General features: G+C 41.8%; 2 protein-coding genes across 2 annotated transcripts in view; one reads left to right on the forward strand and one right to left on the reverse strand.

Moving 5' to 3' along the window:
- The window catches only part of LOC102874598 (putative serine protease K12H4.7-like), a 23,671-nt gene extending 18,665 nt beyond the window's left edge, over positions 1-5,006 (forward strand). The window contains exons 8-9 of the mRNA XM_006890319.1: positions 795-1,021; positions 4,897-5,006. Of these exons, the coding sequence (XP_006890381.1) occupies positions 795-1,021; positions 4,897-5,006 (337 nt within the window). The remainder of the gene's footprint in view (positions 1-794; positions 1,022-4,896) is intronic.
- A 6,262-nt stretch (positions 5,007-11,268) lies between these two features.
- The window catches only part of DOCK10 (dedicator of cytokinesis 10), a 286,066-nt gene continuing 278,040 nt past the window's right edge, over positions 11,269-19,294 (reverse strand). Inside the window, exons 54-56 of the mRNA XM_006890320.1 lie at positions 16,879-16,979; positions 16,011-16,149; positions 11,269-11,995 (exon numbers count right to left, since the gene is read on the reverse strand). Of these exons, the coding sequence (XP_006890382.1) occupies positions 11,879-11,995; positions 16,011-16,149; positions 16,879-16,979 (357 nt within the window). The 3' untranslated portion in view covers positions 11,269-11,878. The remainder of the gene's footprint in view (positions 11,996-16,010; positions 16,150-16,878; positions 16,980-19,294) is intronic.

Raw genomic sequence — 19,294 nt, forward strand, 5'->3', positions numbered from 1 at the left:
CCTTTCTTTGGTTCTTTTCTTCAGCCTTTCTTTGGGGGAGTAGTGTGCCTGTCAGCTGGAATGAGTGTGTTTGTGAAACTCTGAAGTGCACTGTCTGTATTGGAGCCAATACTTGCCTCTGTGCTCTCCTCTCTTTAACAGGCAGGCTCTGCGTGGTGCTTTCTTCCTTCCCCAGTGGTGGTTAATTTAGGGACAAGTGCTGGCTCAGTGCAATGGCAAGCAATTGGCATGTGGTGTTTTGCTTTTTAAATTTTTTATTTTATATTGGTTTGCATACAAAGCTCACATACATTGTGTTTTCACACTGTCCTTCATTCACATTGTGTTTCACACAATCATTCCTGTTCATTATATTTTGTAAAATTAATAACCATTGAACTATATCCAAAGAAATAGGATTTATTGTTCTTCTTGTTCTGAAACCATTGGTGGGATCCGGAAAACAGGATGTTCATAAGTCTTTACCCAGAAATAGAATTGAACGTGGTTCCACACAGACATATACGTGGATGACTACATCTCTCTGTGTTTAGCTATAACAGAACCTCATAGGATGAGTAATTGGGCCAAGAGAGAGGGATAAAACAATAGATATATAGAGATAATTTTCTTCTTAGACTCAGGCCTTTTAAAGTAATTTTAAGCCACTAAATCTCAGGGGCAACAACAATTTAAAAAGAGACAACAACAACAACAACAACAACAACAAAACCCTCCTTTCTGTAGATGCCATTCTCATACTTACCAACCCATTTTACCCCAGCATCTATAATTTTGTCTCATTTTCTTTGCAGGTATTTTCTTAAGCAATGTTATGATGTCTTTAGCATTGAGACCACCATTCCCTCAATATCTAGACTTATTTCCGCCACCAACAATTTCTATGGTGGCTTCAATATCACTGGAAGCAAAATCATCTTTCCGAATGGTTCCCTTGATCCATGGCACCTTCTTGGCGTGACGAAGAGCATCAGTGAGGAATTGCCAGCTATCTTAATTAAAGGTAACACCGTTGTAGATGGTAATGGACCCACACATTAGGACTGGGGAGGACAAGGTGGTTGAATAGTTGAATTCTCCCCTTTGTTGGAGTTCTCATTCTGATTTAACGTGACTCCACGTGTCTCACATGAGAGCTATCCTCCTTGGGATTTACAGAGCTTGAGGTCTCTGAAAGCAGACCCCTTGGCTTTTTCCCTAGGCATCTCCCAGTGGACTTGAACCCCCAACTTTCACACAGGAGCTGGTTACAACACTCTTGGTTTCCATGTGACTGTTGAGTCTTTTGTGTTCTTGTTGTTTTGTTTTTTCTTTCTGTGTTCAGACATGACCACATGTGCGGCTGTTTTCACCATAAGCATGGTGTGACCTGAACTGATATTGAAATGTGGTGATATTGTTTACAGTTGCAGGGAGCACTGTGGTGTTCTTCCATTGCTCATGGTGGGGAAAAGTCTTACACTTTCTATGCTGTATCTCTCCTAACCTGATAGGGAATAATCCACCTTTATTAGTTTCTTGTTTCTAGTTTTCTCTTCCCTAAATAATAGAAAAAATAGAATTATTTTTCTTTTGCAAAGACATATAAAATATTTTAGATAGTATACTACACATTACTTTTTATTCTTTATAAAGATAGGTCATCAGCTTTCCAATTTTAGTCCTGAAAGTTTTCCCTCACTCCTTTTCATGACTAAACAGTACTCCATTGGTTGAATGTGCTACGTTTATTACATAGCTTTAGCTTCTTTTGTTGATTTTTATTAAGTTTTAGCTTCTTAACAGCAAATGAAGGAACCCTGGTGGCACAGTAATGAAACACTTGACCAGTATCTCAGAGTTAAGTTCAAGTTCATGAGCTGCTTTGCAGAAGAAAGATGTGAAGATGGTGGCCTTGAAAACCCAATGGCACAGAGATAATCTGCCTTAGCAATGGCAGTGTTTTTGGGTTTATTGGTTTAACACGTTGCTGCACTCTTTTAGATTGAGACCGTGCTTAGAAACACATCTTTTGGCCATCATTTGAGGCAATGTGTCAACAGACAAGAAATTATCCCTGTAGTGCAATGATTACAACCATGCTCCTAACTGAAGGACCGAGATGCCTTCAGAGAAAGACTTTGTGATCTTGCTTCCAAAGTCAGGACCTTTGCAAAGTCTATGGGGGACACTATTCTTCTGAACATACAGGGTTTCCGTGAGGTGTTACCAACGCCAAGACAACTGACTGGTTTCATTGCGTTTTGGCTTTTGATTTGACTGCATGGACATTTATACAATTCTGAGCTTACATTCAGCAACTACTATGCAAAGCATAATGTAGCAGACATTGGTGAACTGGTCTCAATGCTTATTTTCAGCATCAGTTTTCTGAGTCATCATTTCAACTCTATGAGACGTAATTCCACATCTGTAAAACTAAGGACTCAGAAAATACTTAAGTCTCCATAAAATGTCATCTAGCTGATCTTCTTTTCCTATGTTTTATGTCTGTCAACCCATTCTCTCTAAAAAAAAAAGTAGTAAAAGCCCTGATTTGTAACATCTGCTGATGGCCACGATGTAAGTACTCTCATGACCAATTTTAAGCCCTCCATTTAATGGCTATCTTGAAGAATTTCTGTAAATTGAACCATGGCCTCTTAGAGCAGTTACAGTGTGACTTAGACTCTTGAGAAACCTTTTGGAAGTGAGACTGACTGACATTCCGACATTATAATCACCTCAGAAGGAACCCAGGTTAAGCTACATTTAGGTTGGGGGGCGGAGGAAGAAACTAAAACCATCATTCTCTAAATTATCACTTGAATCATGTTCACTAGTTTGTATTAAAGAAGGACAGTGAACAATAACTCATTTCATTAGATGACATGTTTACTCAACTTGAACCTATAAAGAAACCTATTTCTTATTCAAAATTACCAATCTTCTTATAAATTATGGCTGCATGTTTTAATCACATTTCAGGCATGGCCTAGCCAGCAAAGAGCTACACCGTCAACCCGAAGATAAGCAGTTTCAATCGACAAGTTGCTCCCTGGGAGAAAGATGGGCAATCTCCTCCTGTGTGCTTTCTCCTTGCTGTGTACTGTTGTGGTGTTAGCTTAAATGTGGGTTTTAAAAGCCATTAGTTAGCCCCTCTGGCCTCCAGCTACCTTAACTACAGACACGTGGTCTTGCAAATCAGCACGCTCTTTCTAATCATCCAAAGCTGAAGCAGCAATATAAAGAGAACTCTGTCCACACTAGAGGGTGTGTGAAACCACCAACCCAGGAGCAGCGGCATGGCTGTGTTTTAGCTTCCTGCTGCATCCAGTCTGGCCCATTGCTCGCCAATTTCTACCAAAAACTGTAGGGCTTATATACCTCTGTGCATAATTCACCCCAAGGGTCCAAGTCCCTGGAGGACCTTCCAGCAAATCTTCAAATCCACAGGACATCAAGGAATTGGGGAACTTAGCCTTAGATGGAGCAGCTAATAGAAAATATGGACTTAATACAGCTGCTTATGCATTTGGGAGTCCAGTGACCTGAGGCTTCTCATAAATATGGACTTATACAACTGGTTACACATTTGGGAGTCCAGTGACCTGAGGCTTCTCATAAATAGCCTGTTAGTGGTGGTGGTGTTAAGTGCAGTCAGTTTGTCAGCGATTCATAGCAATCCTATGAACAAAAGTCCTCAATACTTGTGGTACTTTCATCCTTTCTCTTCCTTGAATAGAGGCAAATATGGAATGCTCAGGGCGCTGTGGCTTTCTTTTTGCCTCAAGTGGGTGTCAGCAGAGCGGACTTGCCACATGAATTGGGGGTCTCTGGGCCAGAGTTCGCCAGCATTTGGGCTTGCTGGAATGGTAAAATACTGAAATGTCTGGCCACGCCTGCAGGCTGAGGGCGAATGTCTTATGTCTTGTTGTTATGTGCCATTGAGTCACCTGTGTCTCATAGCGACCCTATGTACAAGAGCTCTAAACACTATTCTATCCTGTGCCAACCTCGCCATCTCTGGCACACTCACTCCCACCACTCCACTCACAGAATCAATCCATCTCATCGAGGGTCTTCCTCTCCTTCGCCGCCCCTCCACTCTGCCAAACATGATGTCCCTCTCCAAGGACCAGGCCCTCCTTGCAACATGCCCAAAGTAGGTCAGATGAAGCTTCAGAATTCTTGACTCCAAGGAGCATTCTGGCTTCACCTTCTCCAGAACAAACCTGTTTATTCTCCTAGAAGTCCATGGTATATTCAACACTTTTCTCCAGCACCACAGCTCAAAGGCATCAATCCTCTTTCTATCAACCCTATTCACTGTCCAACTCTCTGATGAATAGCACGTAATTGCGAAGACTATAGCCTGGATCAGGCGCCCCTTAATCTCTAGCCTGATGTCATTGCTCTTCAACACTCTTGAGAGGTCCCTCATAGCTGACTTTTCAGGACAAATTATAGAAACAACTGTCAAGTCAGAACTGTTCCATAGCTGATCCTTCAGCAAGTTTTCAAAGGCAGTAAATCACACAGGAGGAGATTGCATATCATTCTCTCACAAGCAGCTGGTAGAGAAACCACATACCTTTGCATCACCAGTGCAATTCCTTACTGCTAAGCTACCAAAGTTGACTCTGAAAACTGGCTGAAGGGTCAATTTTGGGTTGGTTCTTGCTTGATAGCAATGAGTTTCAATTTGTTTTGTTTTTTTCCCTAGTAGGTTTTGAAACTGATTTTGAATCAATCCTCTTCTGAGATAATGAAATCAACACTTCTGAAAGATGAAGGTCAACTGACTCATTTGAACAGGATTCTGAGTGACCCTAATGTGCAGCTGGGGGTTTAAGCACATGCCATCTTTGCTTGGGTGGTGTGTAGTCATTCTAATGTTATTCTTTGTCCTTTTAGGTGAAACACGAAGCCCAGATATGCGTATTATTAGTCGCACCGATTCAGCTGCAGTATTACAAGCACGCAGAAAGATCTTCCAGACCCTCAAGAATTGGCTAAGACAGTAGAATACTCTGAAAATAAATGTAAATAAATGAAAAAATCTGAGCTCGCTTTTTTTTTTTTTGTACAAATCTGAAACCTTTTGCAAAGGTAAAAGAAGAAGCCACCCAAAGAGGCTTGGAAAGCTGTTTTGAACACAAAACCAAAACCAACCAAGAACTACCTACTGTACCACAAAGCTCAACTACTAGCTGGGAAGGTTGACAGTTCAAATCCACAGGGAGGCATTTGAAACTCAGGCCTGTTGATCTACTTCCAAAAGTCACAGCTCTGAAAACCTTATGAAACAATTCTATCTTGCATATATGAGGCTTTAATGAGTCAGAATTAATGCAATGGCAGCAACAATATTCATGATTTCAAGTCTTTGTTGACCACCTTTCCCTGGGATAATAATGCTATTATACTTCAGTTGCATGTCTCACCAAAATCTAGCATCGTTCTGAGAATATATAAAAAGTGTGGAAAATTTTAAAACTCTTCAAAATATATTTCCACAGGCTAAGTAAGTGGTACTGGCATTTCAAACTGCTACTGTAGTATACTAGGAGTTAGGAAAATGTTCAACTAGTTCTTTTCAATCCTTATTCTAAAATCCCAAAAAGCTTAGAAGCAAAGCCTTGTACTATCATTGTTAGAAATAATGGCAGGAGTTTGTATTTATTTGAATATTATTTAAGTCTAATCTTGCTTGACTAAAATTAGTCACATTGATTTTTAAAACAAATTTAAAATTTAATTTTGGACTTGAAAGGTAATTCTGCACTGATGAATAGATAGATTTAGATTTTTTAAAACTGAAATATGATTTGCCCTCAGAAAATTGTACTCTTCTCAATATATGGTCCTGACATTTGACAAACGCAGACAGTTGAGAGCAAACATCACAATCAAGATAAAGATCACTTCTGTAATTATGCCTCCCTGAAATGTTATCAGCCCTTGGTGCTTAACCTTTTTCATCACTTTCCAGCAAACCACTAATCATTATTATGATTCTATAGTGTCATTTTTTCTAGAATGTTCTAAATCATGTTGTGTAGTGTTTTAAGTATTTTTTCCTCTCATTTAGCATGATGCATTTGAAAGTCATTCATGCTGTTGCAAATATAGTTTATTCCTTCTTATTCATAAGCGTTGTCATAGAGTAACATCATAGAATCTGTTTAAATAAAAACAATTTAAATTCATGGAGGGATAAAAATAACACACAACCGGGGAATGTCATTTGTCACATAGTAAATATGGCTGCTTCACCAGATTACAGAAAAGATTATATTTTTTTTAAATAAAAAAAATACTGGTTTGCATGCAAAGCTCGTGTACTTTGTGTTTCATACTATACTTCATTCACATAGCTTCATACAATCATTCCCATTCATTAATTTTATAAAATTAATCAACATTGAACTATGCCCATCACTGCCCCAACTTTTCAGATCCCCATCATGTCTTTCCCATTTCCTTTACCTCCCCAACCTCTACCCACCCATCCAATTATGTGACCCTATAATTTCCTCCTGCCCATGCTCACCCCTCTTCTATTCCCGCCTTGGATCCTCATACGTGTATTACTAGTTAACTTTCTCTTTTTATAGTAATGGTCTTACACAGTATTCATTCTTATGAGATTGAGTTAGTTCACTCAACATAATGCTCTCCAGTCCCTCCCAAATTATGCAGTAATTTTCAAAATAATTGCTTCTGAGTGCTGCATAGTATTCCATCATATGAATGTAACAATTCTCAATCTGTTTGATTGTGGTTGGACATCTGGGCTGTTCAAATGTTCTTGAGATAGTAAATAAGGCTGCAATGAACATTGATGTACAAAGATTACCTTCTTATAGTCTTATAATGAAAGATTTTAAAATTCATTATTATCTGAATCATTAGCAGGGCAGTTAAAGGTCAACTAAGAATCAAACTTTGAGTCGTGGTGCTGAAGAAGAGCATTGAACATACCACAGACCACCAAGAGAACAAACAGCTCTGCCCCGGAGAGAGTGGAACCAAGTTGCTCCTTGGAGTTTGGGATTTTGAAGCTCTGTCTCACATACTTCGGACATGTTGCCAGGAGGGATCAGTCCTTGGAGAAGGACATCATGCTTGAAGGGAGTGTAGGGTCTTTGCAGGAGAGAAAGACCCTGGATGAGATAGATTGACACAGTAACTGGAATAAAAGGGGGTAGGTGTGATGGAGACAGTGAGACTGGCTTAGGATAAGGCAGGGTTCAGAGCTGCTGTGCGTAGGGTCGCTATGAGTTACACTCAACTTGATAACACCTAACAATAACAATTGAAAGGAGTGAAAAGATCTGAGTCATTATGGATGACCTGTGTACGGTGTACCTCCTGGTTCACTGTATTTCTTGAATTTACCAAGGATTGCATTTTCACTTGGCTCCACAATCAACATCCATGATAGTAGCAGTCAAACAATTACGAGATGTGTTGTAGTGTACAAATCTGATGCCAAGGGCTACTTTGAAGTGATAAAAAGATGATAGTTTAAAGGCTAAGGTGAGCCTGGACCAGGTCACGGTATTTTCAGTTGCTTCCTATACACCTGAACACTGGACAATGCTTAAGGAAGACTGAAGATGACTTGCTGACTTTGAGTTGTGGTGTTAGCAGAGAGTATTGAATATTTCATGGACTGCCGACATAATAACCAAATCAAAATAATAATCAAATTGGTGGAAATGTGGCCAGGGTTGGTAAAATTCCATTTAGCAAACTTTGGGTATGTTATCAGGAGGCATCAGTCCTTGGAAAAGAGACATCGTGTTTGGAAAAGTGGAGAATCAGCAAAACAGAGGAAGACCCTCCTTGAGATGGATCGGCGCAGTGACCATGACAATGGGCTTGGACACAGCAGACATGAGCAGATGGAGCAAGATAGGGCATCTGTGTGTTTGGGGGTTTTTTTGTTTTATTTTCTTAACATGGTTGCTGTGAACGATAGATGATTCGATGGCACTTAACAACAATGACAACAACAACAACAACAACAATCTTAACCATTTTTTCGACTTAATAATTTCAAGTGAGAAAATAAGGTGAGTCAAGATGACTATCCCAAAGTCCAGAAAGCAGAATGTGATCAGAGAAATGCCCACAAATGCTCTCCTGGCCATACTGAACAACTCTCACTGCTCTAAGGTAGGAACTGATTGATTCATAGCTCACCCTCTGCTGAGTTTTCAGAGGCTGTCACTGTACAGGGCAAGAATGTCCATCCTTCTCCTGTGGAGCTGCTGGTGGATTTGAACCCCCAGAGAGGCACTATATTTGAGTTAGCAGCACTACTCCCTAAGGGCTATGCCCTCAGAGCTCCCTGGTAATTACTGTTAGCTGAAACGGCGGGGCTACGTAAATAAGTGCTCACTGTCCAGCAGAAGGATTGGAGGGCTTGCTGATAAAGTGAGTCATATGCACAGAACTCTCACGAAAGTGTCGTCGTTATGTGCCGTTGAGTTGGAGCCAACTTATTGCTAAGCCTCCAGCTGTGAGTCAGAGTCAGCCCTTAGGTGACTGACCCCCAAAGGGGTTTTCAGAGACAATTAAATAACATGGGAGAAGACGGTCCATCTTTCTCCTGCGGAACAGCTGGTGGATTCAAACCACACGCCTTGGTGCTGGCAGTACCACTCGTTACCACTAGGCCTCAAGCACTCCCTCATGGAAGTGTTTCCATGCAAATAAGGTAAACGGAACTCTGACTAGGAGATGAGGCAGGTTTGCCCTTCGGCTAGCCTTAAAATGTGCCATTGCAGAGGTGGGAGGGGGGCTCATCATCACCAAGAAAGAAGAGCCAGTGTCTGGGGGAGGGGGGAGGAGAGGGAGAGGGTGGGGGGAGAGAGAGAGAGAGACAGACAGACAGACAGACAGACAGACACAGGGTGATAGAGAAATAGCAAGAAAAAGAAAGAGGCAGGTGAAAATTCTACCACTGAACCATCAATTGCAGACAAGAAAGAGGGAGAGTGAGAAGGAGTGAGCAGAGAAATGGTGGTGGGGAACTAAGAGGCATGTTCACAGTGGTGGCTTCCTGGTTCAGGCCCAGGCCCAGGCCCAGGGAGTGAGAGAGTACAGTGCCTTCAGACGTAAGGCTTGCTGGCAAAGGTGGATGCTGCTGCACGTATACTGGAGATAAAGAACACTCTGAAAGTCACCCTAAGAGCCTGGAGGATGAGTGGGGCCGGAGAAGCTTAAGGGGCCCAGGAACTAAAGCTAGACTGAGGTTTGCCTCCAAGCATGTCTGAGAAGAATCTAGACAGAACAAGGTCTGATTCATTTCTGACCCTAAACTCGAACCTGTTACTTTCAGAATATAATTCCATAATCTTGAGTATAATCTGTGAAGTCTGTGTGGTCATTGCAATAAATGATGGAATCCAGCAGCAAAGCAGGGTCTTACGGGAGGGCTAGTTGGTGTTGGAATTGGTAGAAAGTTTGACTTCCACTTTACAGCACTCAGCCTTGGTCTGTTTCTCTTTCCTCTTGATGAAGTCAGAAGTCAGTGACATCCCCCCGTGACATTCTTACACCACAGAACTGTAGACAAAAACTGGATGGAGTCAAGGATGAAGTTGGGAGTGAAGTGTTAGTCAAGGTCCAGCTGATCAAAGGACATTTTTTCCAGTTAAAAAGATGACAGTGAGTTTTGTTTGGAGAAGAAATAACAACTGTTCAATGAGTCTTGAATGATCAGAGTTTTCATAAAAAATACCTGCTATGAGGTAACTCGTGGTGGCTGTGATGCTGAACACTGTGACCCTGATGTGCCAAATACGATATTGGTCACCCTTGGCAGACAGTGTTTGGTTTTGCTTGCCGATTAAAACAAGTTTGGAAGCAGGAGTGGCATCCACTTCTGAAATAGCTTGCTTCTGGAAACCCTATGAACCTGGAGAAATGATGAAAAGCTATACAAGTGTTCAGGTCTTTTGTTCATAGGGTTGCTATGAGTTGCCTATGACTCGACCACATTTAATAACAACAACAACAACAACAACAACAACGACGACTTCTGTGCAGGCAACATTTGTCTTCCAAGCTCAACCTCCTCTCCTCATTCTGCTGTGCTCATATTGGTCGGTGCCTTGTACTAATGAGATGTAAAATTCAGCTAAACATTTCTTTCTGTGCGAGCAGACTCTAGAATTGCTGCCGAGGGAAGGGAGCAGGCCAGATGGGAGGACCTGCCAGTGGTCTCCAGACCGTGGTGACGATCTGTCTGGATGAATTAATCATCCTGCAGTAACCATCCTTAGCTCTCAGGGACTTAACACATTTAACTGTCCCTCAGGCAACAGGGTAAACAAAGCTGGCTGGTGGCTGAGGGATCTCTGCTCACTGAGGTCACTAGGACTCAGGACAGAACCTGCGCTTCTGAGACACTTCATTAAAGGAAGAGACTGAGTTGAGCTACTTACGGCCTTGAAAGTCATTGATGAAAGAGGACATGTGTCACTTCTCTGCACAGGGCACCCGTCAAAGCAAGTTGTTCTTGTGAGTCTGCCTCTGACTCACAGTGACCCCAAATACAGGTGAGCAGAGCGCCGCCCGGCCCTGCAGCAGCCCCATAACTGGGGTGGACTACCGAGCCTGCTGCAGCCAGCCCATGGGCTCATTCAAGAGCAAATCATTAGGCCTTTCTTCAAAGTCTTGTTATGGAAACTCTGCTGAAATCTTTTCAGCATCATACCCATAGGCAAGCCTCCACTGAGATGGCGATAGGCTGCACGGGAAGGTCATCGTATAAGAACTAAACTGTAATTATGTCATGTTTCCAAAGAGACAGGAACATGCCATCCCACCTGAGTTTATGGCATCAGATTTTAACTTACTACATCTCCTCAAGCCATTCGAATAGTCTCTTTGGTGTGGAAAGTTCTGGCTTGTTTAGATGATCTTTGCAGAAACGTCATGGGTGATTTCTGTGTTCTTTACCCTACTTCTCCATGAACTCCACAGCAGCAGGTTAAGTTCTGAATATAGAATCGCATTCACTAGGAGCTCTGGTGACCAAGTGGAAAGGAGTTGTGCTGCCAACCCACAGGGAGGTGGTTTGAATCCACCAGCTGCTCTTTGGGAAAAAGACAATTTCTTTTCATGCTATTTCCAGTCTTTGAATCCCCACTAGAGGGTCAGCTATGAATTAGTTCTGACTCGATGGCAATGAGGGAGGGAGTGAGTGAGGTGTTTGATGAATGAACCACTTTTAGCAATGACAGACCCACCTTTCATGAGAAAACAAAATGCAAAGTAAGGGTGTTTTTTATTTCTATTAACAACAAAATACTTCTATAATTTCACATCTCAATGCTTTTATGAGACATATATTACAAATAAAGGAACTCCACAAACTTTGAAGATTAGTATTTATCAACACTTTTGTACACATTCACAAATATGTTAATATCAGGGTATCTGAAATATTACTCATAATTTTAGTATTGTCATAAGTATTAACTAAAAAGTTTCTCTTCAATGTGGTAAAAATTTTATATTTTACAATTTTCTATTTACATTTGAAATAGGCTGAAATGTTACAAAAACATTCACTCTGACATTTAAAATACTGTACTGTAACTTGACATTGAACCTATAATAACTGACAACAGGCAAATGTAGGGTTCGCTTCTGCGCTTTTACATACTGATTGGAATTTCATAGCAAAAAAGTTCAATGCTGCACAAATAAAAACATCACAAAAAAGTGCAAATCTGGAGGCTGGCAAAAATCTCAAGCTAGCGAGGTAAAAAAAAATTAATATAAAAAGTTCAAATAAATTAAATCTGTCTTTCTCTTCCCAGAGATTAGATGCAAATCCAGAAAGTTCTGCAGCGGTGTGTCAAATGCTGCAGACTCAGGCCTCAGCACTAGGTGAGCTGGACGCAGCAGGCGGGGCTGGGGCTGTCCGGCTAGTTACTCGAGTGCAGGTTCGCTCCACTACGTGCTTTGACGGGTCTTCCCTGTAGGTAATCTTAAAACCAGGACAAGACAACATGAGACGAAACAAAGCCAGAAGTGAGGATTAATATTCTCAAACTCAAAATTGACACCTAGACTAGTAATTTTCAGTCTCCCCAGGCTCTGAGGAGCTTTATGGTATAGTCTTTATGGTGGTATAGTCAGTAGGGACTTGGACTGCTAACACAAAGTCCAGCCTCTTTGGCAGTTCAAATCCAGTGTCTCCTCTGGAGAGAGAGACCGATCAATCTCTCCTCAGATGATTCACAGCCCAACCATAACCCACTGGAGGCTCTGCTGTCAGGCAGTTCTGACTTCAAATGTCAATGAGTTTGAGATTTTTGGGGTATGTACACATCCTGAAAGTTCACTCATCAAATTAGACTCTGAAGAATTTTCTCCCAAGCTCCTGTACAGCCAGTGTGGCAAGACCTGAAGTGGTGTTTACAGCACTCCTTACCTATGGAATATAACATTTTACATGTGTGAAGGAGCCTTCTAAATGCATCTGAGGAATTTTATTTGACTTTCAAAGTTTAAGTTTTATCTTACCCCATCTACTAAAAAACAGAGGAAGTGTGAATTACCACAAAGATGGATTAAAGGAAATTTAATTTTGCTTAAAAAATTAGGAGTAAAAGGAAATGATCTTCATTGCTTTTACTTTTGAAGATCATACGCGGACATTTTTTTCCTGATTTGTTTATATAAGATGTAAATACTGTACAATGCTGTACAGCAAAGAGTGATCAGTATTGTGAACTGCTAGTTACGGAGATTTCCCCACTGCACACATTATGACACAGTGGCATTAATTTTTTTAAAGTAAACAGTTCTTTTTATTTAACTCCCTTTTTAAAATATTAAATTGATTTTAATGAAAGTTTACAGAGACTTTGGATTTCCATTCATTCATTCATTGTTGCACTTTTCTCCCTGCCCATCCCCTCCCCTCATTCACTTTCCTTTTGAAAAGTAAAAGAAAAAAATTCTTTCATTGTTATATAATCCCTCCCCGCCAAGTCCACTCCACTAGTCAGTCTTCGTTCTGGTCTCCTGTCATGACAATAATACCTGATCATATAGCCCTTTAAACAGTTCTCTCCCTCATCTGTTTCAATGCAGTGGCATTCTTATTCTAAGATGAAACTGTTTCCCTAGCCCATGTAGTGTACGCAACATCAGAGAATTCAGGTACTGAATCACTCCCACTGAGTGAACACTGTGATCGAGCACATTTAATTCAACTCTTGGGGACCCTCGTACAGGCTTCCAAGGCTTTAAATCATTATAGGAGGAGACTGTCCATCTTCCTCACAGCCAGCTGCTAGTGGATTTGAACTGCTAGCCTTTTGGTAAGCAGCCTGATGTGTTTGTTAAGCACACTACCACCAGAGTTCCTCGAGCACTATGTTCCACCACGAAAATCCTCCTTATGACCAATATTAATCAGCTCTATATAGATAATTGGACCAGTCACATGTCCAAAGAGCATTTGAGACTCCAAGAGAGATACACTTTTTCATCTCAATTACTTGACACGATAGAAGAGCAAGGCTTTTCCTATTTACTGAATCTGTGTGTGCTTTTTAAAAAGGAGCTCTGATGGCTGTTGGCTGTTACCTCAACACTGGTGCCTTTCTGGTGGTTTGAAGCCACCTGCAGCTCCGTGGGAGAAAGATGGGCCCCCCTCCAGTGCAGTTTATAGCCTCTGAAAACACACTTGCTGGTAATGAGTTTTAGTGCCACAGGGGTTAAACACTCATCTGGGAAAAGGTTTGCTGTTCAAACCCCACCAGTGGCTCAGTAGGGCTCAAACCCAGCACAAAAACCCACTCACAAAGATCAATCTAGAAAACACGTCAGTTCTACTCTGTCCTATGTCATTGCTGAGACTTAAAGACACCTAATAAATTTTCAGACTCTTTCTTTTCTCAGCAAAAGAAAGGTTTTCAGGTATGGAAACTAATTTTCTTTTTCTTTAACCTTAACCATCTGACCTTTTTATTACCTTTTGATGTATTTTTGTCTTACTGCTTCTGGTACAAACAGCTCAGATATCTTTTAGAAGTCGGTGGGGAACATGCATTTTGTTGTTAACTTAGCCTCAATGCATAGGCTCTTTTTCAAGTTATTTTACTATAAAACAGAAGTGCTTATAATGAAATAAAACCTTAGCAAATACAAGCCTCTATGAAGATCTCTGAAAGGAATGCGTAGCTAAGAAGAGATAGGGAAAACGGAAGCCCACAACGCACAGCATAGACATAAGAAAAGGGGAACAAACATACCACTTTTGCTCACAGTACTGAGAGAAATACTAGACACAGAAGAACAGAAGCTGTATAAACACGGACCGTGACAAAGCTGCCGGGGGAAAAAAGAGAAAAAAAGAGTTTGGAACGAGGTTTCAAGATCAGGAGCAATTTAGAGTTGGCGATAAGCATTCCTACACCACTGTTCCTAACATTTAGATGCACTGTCTGTTCTTTTTCTTACACTATCTGTTTGATGATTCCCTAATGGTGTCAAGGCATCTTTCTGGAATATTTCATGTCCATCATGCATTAAAAGCAGCCCAGGCCATGAGTAGCTTCATTAGGATTTGTAGGTAGCAGAATTATTCTTCCCCCAGATATAAGCCAGTAAACCTATTCCTTTTCAGTCTGCTCCAGTGACAGACTCTGTGTGGTGCACTGACACAGCCTCTGTGACAAAGGGCATTGTGGACGAAGACAGTGTAGAACTTGGCAGTGCTTTTTTCTGGTGCACAGGAAGGCATGAGGAGTCAGAAGAGATGCAACAGCACTTACTACAGCAACAAACTGGAGAGCGAAAAATGGAGTGGGAGGAAACTTTTTTAAAAGAAACATATTTGAGGAAATGACACTGAAACAAAGGATGCACATAATACATTATATGTTTTGTGAAATCGTGTTAATAGTGCAAGCTACTTAACAAAAGTGTGGGGAACAAATATTTAATGAATGACTACACTTCATGGTTGGAAGCAGGAGTGGCATCCATTCCCTAAACAACATGCCTCTGGAAACTCTATGAACTGTGATAAATGTCCATAGTTATAGAAAGGCTTCAGGCCTTTTGTTCATATGGTTGCTGTGAGTCGTGCTCGACTAGAAGGCAATCAACAACAACAACAACGCTGCATGAGACCCAGACTGGTTTGTGTTCTCCTCCCTCAAGTATTCCATACAGAACACATCTAACTTCTAGAAGGGACCGCAGGTCATGAAATAGGTGTAGTATGAGAGTGGGATGGATGATGGGGTGTAGGCCAATGAAACAACATTAGACTATTGCCAACTTGATTCTCAGCACCCCTGAAAGTAGTATGATCACTGAATGCTAACATTTTATTCACAGCCGTACAGAAAATACTGACTGCATGCACGCCAGAAATCAGGACTGACTTGTTTGTGGGTTGAAGGGTTAACCTGCATGCCAGCTCTGTACCCCTCTGCGGGGTCCTGACACTGTCAAGTCTAGGTGCTCTACTTCTAGGACTCCAGTTTAGTATTTACTAAGGTATTCAGAGTGCCTCGTGGCAGAACTGTGGAACACTGTGCAGGGCAGTTCATTCTGCACCAAAGCTGAAAGGTCAGGTAGGGTGAGATTCTCAAACAGTGACGTAGCAGCAGCACACTGTAGTGGGAATGTGAACCAATGTTTCTGTTGAAGAGGGCAATTCAGGAAATCAACAGCCTGTATGGTTTAGCCATATACCTCCGAAAATGGCAGAAAGCAAGTGGGTCATCTCTCGGATTTTTTGTTTTGCTTTGTTTTAAATACAGTTCCCAACCTCTCTTCCATCTGATCTCTGCTTTGAAGCAAGAAGTGCTTTGTTTTGGGGGTTGTAAACAATCCAGCACATGGACTTCTTTTAGGGAACAGTTATTTCAATAGTAAGGAAAAAGAGAGGGGAAGAGAGACTCTGGCTGGTCCTCTCAGGGGTACAATGGGCATGTTCCGTTCACTCGCTGCTCTTGCCAGACCAAGGAGAGCCTCACCTGCTCATTCATGACTGAGGAGAGCTCACTGAGCATGTCCTTATAGTGCGATCTCAATTCTTCCTGGTACTCCAGCTGGTCCTCCTTTATCAGGTGCTCATTCACATCGAGGGCTTGCCCACATGCATCTGCAAATTGCCTTTCATGACAGAAAAAAGGAAATTTAAAACCCAGTCACCCCATCAACAAATGCATGGATAGGTAAACGATGGTATGTGTATTCACACAATGAAATACTACACAGCACTGAAAAATAATGAACTCACAAAACATTACACAATGTGATGAACCTGTAGGACACAATGCTCAGTGAAATAATCTCAGTCACAAAAGGACAAATACTGCCTAACACCACCACTGTTATAAAGCAGGTCTGATGTGGGGGGCATTGGGAGGCGAACAGGTAAAGAATGGAAAGATAATCAGCACTGCAGTGGAACAGATGAAGGAAGCAACTGTTTAAAAGGAATACGGGATTAGGCTTATATACATGACAACAGTTCAGAATAAGAGGTACATTGCAAAGTGGTTTGGGGGAAGGGGAGGGGAGGAGGAAGGAGGAAATCATGCAGCAATGAATAAATATTTAAAAAAAATGAAAAAGAAAGTGGTCTAGAGGGTGATGGGAGGGGAAGGGAGGAAAAGACACAACAATGAAAATCCAACTTCTCTATAAACTTCCACTAAAATCTCAATTAAAAGAAAAAAAATTTATGTAAAGCAAAATCAGTCACAGAAAAGTGCAACCCAATGTTGAGAGGCTAATATACTCTGTTTCCAAGAAGAATGTGGGCAGAGCAACTTTCAGGGGTTGTCTTGACGGATGGAGCTCAAGGAGGAACACTGTAATAGTGACGAGAAAGTTTACCTGAAGATTTCCTTTAGAAGCTTTACTTGGTTGTCAGGATATTTCTTTGCGTTGGTTTCTTCAAGGAAAGCGCGCGCGTAGGCCATTGGTCCAGCGTTAACCTAATGAGGAGAAGAGTACTGGTTAAGAATGGACGCTTTTCCTCGATGGAACCTTCTCTGACCTCAGTGTCTGGAATGCGTAGAAATGTAAGCACCAATCTTTCACACTGCTTTGAAGTCTACTCTGTTGTGTGCTCATCCCACCTGCTACCCATCAGTTAGTCCAAAAGCTACTAAACCATTGTCATCACACCGGCTGCAACTCACAAAGACTTTAAAGGACAAAACAGGACCTCCGCCTACAGGGAGCATGGCCGTAATCTTCACGGAAGCAAGTCGACACATATTTCTCCTGTGGAGAGTTCAAGGTACCGCTTTTTTCTGGTTGTCAGAGAAGCACTTAACCGTTGTACCACCACAGCTTCCTCAATGCTCTATTCATGGTTAGTCACTGCCTTCAAAACTGACGCGGCACTGACCCTCCAGCCAGTCTTCAGAGATGGTAAAGCCCTCAGGGGCAGACAGAGTCTCTTTCCCCCGCCGAGTGACTGGGGAGCTGGAACCAACAGAGGTGGCACCCTTTCTGAGTTCATGGTGCAGCTCCCTACAGCCTACTTCCTCAGCTTCCTCTCAGTAACTGACTCCTGTTAGAGGCTAGGAAGTCTAGTGCCACTCATAGCGACTCTATGGACATCAGATCTGAGCTCTGTCCTTTCTACTGTTGTTGGGTTCTACGGACTTCAGATACGAGTCATAGTGACCCAACGAACAGCAGACCAGAACCCCGCCTATCCTTCTCATCTCTGGCACACTAGAACCCACCGCTGAAGTCACTGTGTGAGTCCGTCTCACTGGGGCCTTCTTTTCATATGCTGACCCTTCATCTTTCCAAGCAACGTCTCTTTCCAAGGAACAGCCTCTCCTAGGAACGTGTCCAAAGTACGGGAGGAGAAGTGTCACTGTCTTTACCTCCAGGGAGCACCAGCTGCACTTACTCCAAGACATAGACAGTAATTCTTCTGTCTTACATTAATTTTTGTCTTACATTAATTCCACGTGATATTTCGCATTCTTATCTAACACCACAGCTCAAAGGCATGCATTCCTCTCTTGTTATCCGTGTTCAGTGTCCAGTTGTCACTGATTGGACCCTGAGTCATGGTGACATATGTGTGTCAGTGTTTTCAATAGCTGGTTTATCAGAAGTAAACGGTAAGCTCTTTCTTGAAAGGTGCCTCTGGTTGGGCTCAATAGCCACCCTTTTGATTAGCAGCTCAGCAGAACAACCTTTGCACATCTTGGAGAAGACACAGGCATAGTGCTCCTTAAGGCAAAGGCGGGGAAGCTGTGTCTCACTTTGGACACGTTGTTCATTGGTGGTTGGTGTGTGTCATCGAGTTGGAACCGACCCATAGCTGACCCTCCAGTGAGCTTTCAGAGGCAATTAATCGCAGGAGACTGTCCATCCTTTTTCCACGGACCAGCTAGTGGATTTGAACCAGGTGCTTCTGCGATTGCAGTGCAGCTTATAATTACTAGGCCACCAGAGCTCCTGCACCAAAGTAGGAGAGGGACCAAGAGTGAATCTGACAATTTTGTAATGGGAAAGTGTCTTTCGCTGGCTATTCTGGGTAAAGTGTTTCTCAGATACTGGACTAAAGTTGAGAATCCAAATTAGGACAGACTAGGAAGAATGACTGGCCATCCACTTCTGAAGTAACTTGCCTTCAGAAACACTATGATACTTAGACTAGTAGAAACACATTGGAGGCTAAGCCTTCTTCCTGGGAAACACAAAATGAACAGGAACAGTTGCAATCAGCCACTAATAATTAGAATGTGGACTCTAAGATGTATGAATGGAGGGAAACTGGACACTGTTAAAGAAGAAGTGGATCATAAATATTGACATACTAGGCTTTGGAGAGCTGAGAACAGATTGGCCATTCTCAATCAGACAATCATATGACTTACTACACCGGAAATGAAAAAGAGAGGAATATGGGATTACATTCATAGCCAAAAAGACCATTTCTAGACTAATTCTGAAATACTATTAGTGAATGATAGGACAGTATTCACACACATACAAGGGAGACCTGTTAATACCACTACTGTTCGAATATATGCACCAGCGACTAGAGCCAAAGAGGAGCAAACAGAAAACTGCTACCAATTGCTGCACTCAGAAGTTGATCAAACATGCATCCAAGATGCATTAATAATAATGGGCATCTGGAATGTAGAAGTTGAGAATAGGGAAGAAAGATCAGTAGCTGGAGAATACTGACCTGGTGACAGAAACGAGGCTGGAGATAGAATGATAGAAGTTTGTATAGTCAATGATTTATTCATTGCAAATACCTTTTATAAAA

The sequence above is a fragment of the Elephantulus edwardii genome, unplaced genomic scaffold (assembly GCF_000299155.1).
Source record: "Elephantulus edwardii isolate Elephantulus edwardi_28Jun2011 unplaced genomic scaffold, EleEdw1.0 scaffold00087, whole genome shotgun sequence".
NCBI classification, from domain to species: domain Eukaryota; kingdom Metazoa; phylum Chordata; class Mammalia; order Macroscelidea; family Macroscelididae; genus Elephantulus; species Elephantulus edwardii.